The sequence below is a fragment of the Aplysia californica genome, unplaced genomic scaffold (genome assembly GCF_000002075.1).
Source record: "Aplysia californica isolate F4 #8 unplaced genomic scaffold, AplCal3.0 scaffold00389, whole genome shotgun sequence".
Classification (NCBI taxonomy): Eukaryota; Metazoa; Mollusca; class Gastropoda; order Aplysiida; family Aplysiidae; genus Aplysia; species Aplysia californica.
In genome coordinates, this window is record NW_004797659.1 from 664,578 (window position 1) to 672,106 (window position 7,529).

Sequence of the window (7,529 nt, forward strand, 5' to 3'; positions counted from 1 at the left end):
CTATATATACCGCTAACTTAGAAAATTACAGTCTATAGTCTATATCTGCTCAGTACCTAGACCTAGAATCTACATCTCTAGTTTTGAGAAATATGATGTGAAGAATTTCAAGTTTCACAAAATGTCAAGGATTTTCGAATCGAAGTGTATACAGACCCGGTAACCGGGAACAAAGTCACAAAGTATACAGACCCGGTAGGGGAACTCTTTTGTGATTTCGGAGGGTTTCAGCGCCCAGACCCGGTAGTGTGTGTGTGTGTGTCTGTGTGTGTGAGTTAAAGAGAGAGAGAGAGAGAGAGAGAGAGAGAGCGCAGGGGGAAGTGCTAGCAAAATGTATATAATATGACATGTCTGCCAGTTGGCAGGAAGGAACGAAAGACAGAGACAAACAAAGAAAAAAAGAATGCGAGCGATACAGAGAGAGAGAGAGAGAGAGAGAGAGAGAGAGAGAGAGAGAGAGAGAGAGAGAGAGAGAGAGAGAGAGAGAGAGAGAGAGAAAGAGAGAGAGAGAGAAAGAGAGAGAGACTGCTCGATTGAAATTATGACATTGTTCTTTTCTTCAAATTGTGATTCCTCCAACTCCAAAACAGGGGAAAAACGATCGTTCATCGAAAAGACATCCGCAATCTTCATTTAGTTTTAGATCTAGAATCTAGATCTAGATCTAGATCTACAGTCTAGATCTAGGCTAGCCTCGAAACTAGATCAATGATTTATATCTGTCTGTCTAGATCTAGAATCTAGATCTAGATCTAGGCCTAGTGTTTTGACAGAGCAGGTAGATTCTAGATCTAGATCTAGAGCAATTGGTTTTTCATGTCATAGTCTTAGTTAGTAACTCAAAAGGACCCAAAATGTAAAGTGTGGAAAATGAGAACTTAATTGTGTAGGCCTTATTATAGCAAAATAGATTCAGCTTCACAATGCTATATAAATAAATCAACAACCACAAGTGCACGACATCGGGCATCAATCTATTGACTACCGAAACAAAACGGTGCTGACCATAGCGTAAACAATATTTCATTTCAGTTGTTTAGATCTCTAGATCTAGATCTAGATCTAGATCTAGATCTATATCTAGATCTAATCTAGATTTAGATCTATATCTCTAGATCTAGATGTAGAAGCTTAACTAATAGGCCTGATCTAGATCTAGAATCTAGATCTAGATTCTAGATCTAGATCTAGATAATATAGATCTAGATCTAGATCTAGATTTTCTATAGTAATACTTCACCGATCCGTCAGCAGTTAGGCTAGGGCCTACCCGGCTTCGAACGTCGAAGCTTCTTCCTTTGATGTGTACATCTAGAATCTAGATCTAATGATGTTTGGCATATTTCAGATCAGATTCTTCCCTAAAGTCTTTAGTACAGCCAAAGCCAGAATGTGGACTCAGCTGATATAGTGATAGCAAACTGTCAACAAAGAATTTTAAATTGCAGCGCGTCATCGAACTTTGAAAATGGGTTGGTAACTTCGAAACCAAAGAATTAGTTTAAGATCTTACTCTAGATTTAGATATAGAATTTGTAATTTCGTCTAGATGGTGAGGCTCCGGGAAAATTCATGAAGCAATAGCACTTGGAGGTTGAAATAATTTTAATTACGAAAATATAAATTTAAAAGAAAAAAAGCGAATAATAAAACGTGAAAACAAGGGACATAACAATGAAAAAATTGAAGAGAAAAAAAGCGAATATTAGACCGTCAAAAACAAGGGACATAACAATGAAATTAAGAAATGGCAGGCTGCTAGTTATTCCCCTTTAAGGGACCAAATACGTCATCGTTCTTTGTCTACGCACCTACGACATCATTCGATGTGTACACCTATATCAACAACGTCAGCGTTCTTTGTGTAGATACTACGTCATCATTCAATGGGTACACATGTACGTCATCATTCAATGAGTACACACAGACGTCATCGTTCTTTGTGTAAATAGTACGTCACCATTCAATGAGTACACATAAACGTCATCATCCAATGCGTACACACACACGTCATCGCTCTTTGTGTAGACACTACGTCATTGGCCATTGTGTACACATAAAATCTTACAAAAGCTTGATTTGTTTGTATCGTTTCGCTAAAAGCACGTGGGTTAGCAGAGCAGTAATTATCACGCCTAAAATATTATTTTAGAGAATGAAAGACTTGTAAACTTGTTTTGCATTGGAAATTACCTTCTTCTGTCTGTATAACGTAATATGTTTTTTTAATAAAAAAATTTTTTCGTGCGTATTTCCGGCACAAGCAAAGATCTTACACTAATCAGTACTTCATTTTGCGGAAGTGGTGTCACCCATGGAAACGGAAGTGATGCCACCCACTCTAAGAAGACATAGACTTAAGGCGCGTGAAAAGCGCGGATCAACAGACGAATTAGTAGCCAACTTTTCGGGACAGAATGGTGGTTTTTAGAATGCTAAAGCTAGTGGGAAGCAGGATGGGGGTTCAGAGATTGTACATATAAATGGAGATACGCCGGACATGCCGATAAGAGTAAGAAAGTACCCATGTCTGACACATAGAATGTCACTCTGTGAGCTATTGCATTAGGCTGTAGTCTTTGGGTTTGAGTTAAGGAAGGTAACCCTAAAAAGTCATCCCTTCAGTATTTTTCACGGTTATCTCTCTTTGACCATATTTTGAGTGTTATTTCAGTCTAATCTGACATAATTTTTCTCACGCAGAATTGTTTTGGTGTGCTAGATGGATAGAGCTTACTTTTCTGAGAAATTTGATGCCAAAATCAACAATATTACTTAATTTTTCAGCTAGTTACAGATGTTCAAAGTTCGGTAATATTTATTGGGTGAAAATAAGCCAGGCTGTGTTTGGTACCTCAGTGACTAGATTCTAGAGGCTACCTGCTGATCCAGAACAAGATGTTTTGGAAGATCTGGATCTAGAGGCACTCCTGTACAAATACGGTCCCGTTTGTTTTCATGATGGCCATTGTGGGAGTGAATATAGATAATCTATCCAGAATCTAGATTCTGGATAGCCAAGGTAATAGCCCACAGAATCTATCTTTAGATATTTAACTCTAGATATCTAATATCTAGATCTAGATCTAGCTAGAATCTAGATAGATCTAGAGAAGAATCTAGAATCTAGATTTAGATCTAGATCTAGCAATCAAGATATTGGAGCTTTTTCGGTAGGCCTAGTTCCCTCCCCGCAATTGAGAACTACCGAAAAAGCACCAAGTTATCTAGATACTAGATATAGATCTAGAATCTAGATCATTTTAATTCAATTTAGATTTAGATCTAGATCTAGATTCTAGATTCTAGGTCTAAATAAGAAACACATAAAAATTACTACAGGGGGTAGATCTAATCTAGGTCTAGATCTAGATCGAGTGTGATTTAGTGCAAAGCAAACGGGACTGCTATTGTACAGGAGTGCCGATCACATGTGTGTGCGGATCTAGGAGCCATGTTGGTGACCAGGGTAAAATAGTAAAAGACGTTTTGGCAGTTTTACAACAAGCTTCATACATCGCATGTCTTTTTTCATCACCTCCTTCATGGTTTTTTTTTTACTGTTCTTTGGCTTAGATCTAGGATCTAGGGCATCGTAGATCTAGAATCTAGATCTAGACTTAGATCTATTTGTTTGCTAATTTCGTAATCAACACCCAAACATTCTCTCTCTCTCCCTCCCTCTCTCTCTCCGGCCGACCAACAGCACACCTTAACCCAAACCCTAACATGAACCCTTACCCTGACCCAAACCGTAACCCTAACCCTAGGTCTAACCCTTACCCTAACCCTAACTCACTAACTCTTGTATAGTTTGCTCATTGGACCTTGTCATGGTAAGTGCCGGCCCTCCGCGGAACTCCTCCCTGAAAATGTAGTTTTCTGAATACAGGGTGTCTTTAAAAAAAAGAGGACCCCATTAAAATAACTCAGTCATCTAGACATTATAATTTCAATAAAACTTCGAACAAATAAAATTCTGATGCTCTCGTGGTCTAGAGGTTACGGTGTTCTCCTCTCATTCAATATGTCCCACATTCGAAACCTGACAGCGACAGAAATTTAAAATGTTTTTTCTAAAATCTTCTCCTTTCCCCTCCTTTAACCTGCTCTCTAACCATGTTCTGTCGTCTGTTTTCGTCATCACTTTTTCCCCCCCCCCTCCCCCCTAATTCCCCCTCCTCTGGGCTCCTGCACTCTTTTTGTTACCTTTCTACTGCTTCTTGCTCCTTCCTACTGCTGTCTTTCAGCCATACCTGCGATCTTATGTCTTATGGTAGGTATAAAGATCAAAGACACGGTCAACTCGGATAAGGGAGAAAAATTTCAAAGATCCCATGATGTTTAAGTTTTTCACTTTAAAGATCCCTTGATGGTCCAATATCGATAAGAGTAGGCTTCGGCCACCACCTGGGCAAAATTCAAAATTAATAATTCCTATCAAACTGAAAATGTTTAATGTAGGGACGTCAAATCTGTAAATATAATACAGGAAGAAAATCATGGTTTGTCATACATTGACTCCCGTAACGTACCCATGGTTGAATTTATTTTTTTTTCAAGTTTTGTTGAAACCAGTTAAAAGATGACCAAGTTAAACAGCCCTTTAAACGGGCCCTCGCTTTTTTTAGACACCTGTTACTATCTCTCTGTTGCAAAAATGATAATGATTAGATTAAAATGTATTAAATATACTGAGATAGATTTATACAATAAACAAACCTGATGATGGTTACCTAATGTTTATCTTTATGACATGGTTTTATTGTTTCATTACAGTGGGGAGATATTTGCTCACAAGACAAACGTGTGTGCCTCAGTGACAGAGACCTGGTCTATCTCCTGGACACGAGGAGAGAGCAAAGGTCAACCAGAAACTGGAGGAGGGTGAGGAACCGGGAAACAGAATTTTTACTGAAATGACAGACTTTAGCGAGACATAAAGGGAAAAGAAGACAAACTACAGTGGAGTCTGCTGAAACCAAACACGGTTCATCCGATAATCATATGGCGGTAAACCTTAATAAAATAATATCTCTGATTTTTTTCTTCAGTTGAACCAGATATCAGGCTGAAGTCTCATCACTACGAATGACAAAGTACAGAGAGCTATTTTAGGAGCGTTATGCTGATGGCGAGGGACGTTCTAAACTATCTATGTATAAGATGTTATGGGTGTGATCTATCAGGGGGAACTAGGCTCCTTGAAAACCTGTCTTCCTGTCATTGCCGCATTGTTGGTGTTTGTTTATTTACATGTTTTTGCTGTGATAATAGATTGATATAGTTGGTGTAACACACAATTCTACACCGGAAATACTATTTGAAATAGAGTCATGCCTTTTAAGGCTCATTGAGAAAGTTGACTTCAGATGGATGTCTCTATATATAAAACTCATAAAATTAGGAGCATAGGCCTACTTTTGATTATTTCTGATGTGAGGAAATTGCATTCTCTGTCCCCCAGCTGTTTCCATCTGTACTTTTTACCTGTGCTGAAAGTGGCTTGAAAGAGCACCAAAACTGGTCCCTCACACCGGTGGAGCAACTGGCTGTTGCTATGGAGAGAAGCTTTCTACGTAAAACATCATCTTTTTCCGAGTTGGACATTCCAAAGTAAACCATAGTCTTGTTCTTGTTTAGTGTGTGTTTGTGTGTGTGCACTTAATCATAGTGAGTGTGTGTGTGTGTGTGTGTGTGTGTGTGTGTGTGTGTGTGTGTGTGTGTGTGTGTGTGTGTGTGTGTGTGTGTGTGTGTGTATATGTCATTGTAGTTGTGTCTGTTACCATAGCTAGCTGTTGAGTGTGAATTTATTGAATACATAAAAATGTATTTAGAAGGTTTGGAGGGGGGTTACTTGGCCAGTACCCACCATCTTGACCCACCTTGTGGGTAGAGTCTGTTTCTTGTTTTGAAAAGTTGGCAGCTTTGTAAATGGAAAGTCGTGGCTTGTGACTGCGATGTGTGTGTCCTTTAAATCATCCTTCTTTTTTTCAATTTTTGTTCTTTCTTGAAACAGAATTCCTGCTGGCCCAGCCACTGGAGGTGAGGATGTTTCTGAAAACTTGCACAACAGGCGTGGTAAGGAAGTGAAATTTCTTTTTGTGCCATTAGGAAAAGGTTAAAGGGATGTAGTCCATAACATTATTTCAATCAGGATTGATATAATATTTTTTATGTCCCTTTAATATGTTGTGTCCCTCTTCTCATCTGTGACCACTCACACAATGTTCTTGTCCTGGCCGCCCTTCAACACAGTGGTCCAGTGGTCGACTTTTCTTTATCATCTCCCTCTACACCTATGTTGACTCATTCCATACATTACCGACGTCTGTGCTCTCATGGTTCTGTTCTTTGCCGCAGATTCTATCTATTCTATCAGGCCACCTTGTGAACGAGTTTTAGCTGGTAACGTCAAAGGTTCTCTACATACACGATCTTTGGTAGCGTTCCACAATGATTTTTAACGTACATTTGGTGGCCTTAGAAAACCTCTGATATGTCACCTTGTTCAATATCGAGCACCAGGCGGAAAATAATAAATTTCCAACCAATGCAAAAAAAAATTATAAAAACAATGCCAAGCAGTATTCATTATCATTCTTTCAAAATCTACAAGACTTTATCAAAATAATGTTTTGAAATGTTAATTTAGATATCATATATATTTAGGTTCTCGCTCAATAAATCAGAAATTTTCATGTCAATTTTTAAATAAAGTTTTGTCTTTTGTAAGCTTGTTATCTTGAAAATTATGTACAACAAAAAACAGATAGAGCTTAAAGAAAGTGAAAATTGGACAGAGTGGAAAGCTACAGATCAGAAAATGCTCCTTGCTTCAGAAAGTGATTTTCCCATTTCCCTCTTGGTTTCCCTTTGCCACCACTATTTGTTTCTCTTTCTGCTGGGCTGATATTTGCTCCAATCAAGTCATTGATGCTCTAGCTGTTCCCGTCTTTTTCTTGGTCTTCCCCTTCCTCTGTTTTCTGATACCTTTCTTCGGATAATTCTTTTACACAGAGCTTCTGTGTTTTTGTGAGCCAAAATAAGTGAGCTTTGTGTTCAAATGAAATCTATAAATAAACAGTTCTTTAACTGGAGCTTTTTCAAGATCCTCCGGTTGCATTATTTAGAATTATGTTTCTACGTATTTGTTTCATTTTTATTTTGTTTCAGATCCCAACAGTCGTCTGTACCTGAGTGCCAAAGAAATCTCGCCCTTCCTTGAGATACAGCCATAGTTCTCAACACTACACTCAACCATTCACCTAAGAAACGCGATTCTACAGACGGGGTGAGTAATTTTCGAGACTCGCGTGGAGACGTCTAGACAGCTGGGAGATGTAATCGACAAATTTTCACTGAAATATAGGGCAGGGTGGTGTCGCGGTCACAAAATGAGCAATTTGTAATCAAGGTTACTGTAAGTCATTTATTTTATGGATCCTGTGTATGCATCCAAAGAGCTGTTTTAAATATAGGGCCCAAAGGGATATATTTTTTTAAATTAAAGGGTCAAGATTTTTTTT

General features: G+C 38.4%; 1 protein-coding gene and 1 long non-coding RNA gene across 6 annotated transcripts in view; both read left to right on the plus strand.

Moving 5' to 3' along the window:
• Positions 1 to 7,529, plus strand: part of LOC118478167 — a 15,559-nt gene that overhangs the window by 1,576 nt on the left and 6,454 nt on the right. The gene's annotated exons all lie outside the window — the stretch shown is intronic.
• Positions 2,025 to 7,529, plus strand: part of LOC101848448 — a 9,774-nt gene continuing 4,269 nt past the window's right edge. For 2 of the 5 annotated variants that reach the window (XM_005103770.3, XM_035971180.1), the window contains exons 1-5: positions 3,362 to 3,469; positions 4,780 to 4,887; positions 5,468 to 5,616; positions 6,020 to 6,081; positions 7,177 to 7,294. In XM_005103770.3, coding sequence (XP_005103827.1) covers positions 3,455 to 3,469; positions 4,780 to 4,887; positions 5,468 to 5,616; positions 6,020 to 6,081; positions 7,177 to 7,241 — 399 coding nt within the window. In that variant the 5' untranslated portion in view covers positions 3,362 to 3,454 and the 3' untranslated portion in view covers positions 7,242 to 7,294. Of the gene's footprint in view, positions 2,513 to 2,585; positions 3,023 to 3,361; positions 3,470 to 4,779; positions 4,888 to 5,467; positions 5,617 to 6,019; positions 6,082 to 7,176; positions 7,295 to 7,529 lie in introns of those variants that run through there. The other 3 variants (XM_013085597.2, XR_004858864.1, XM_005103771.3) reach the window with 3 other exon arrangements.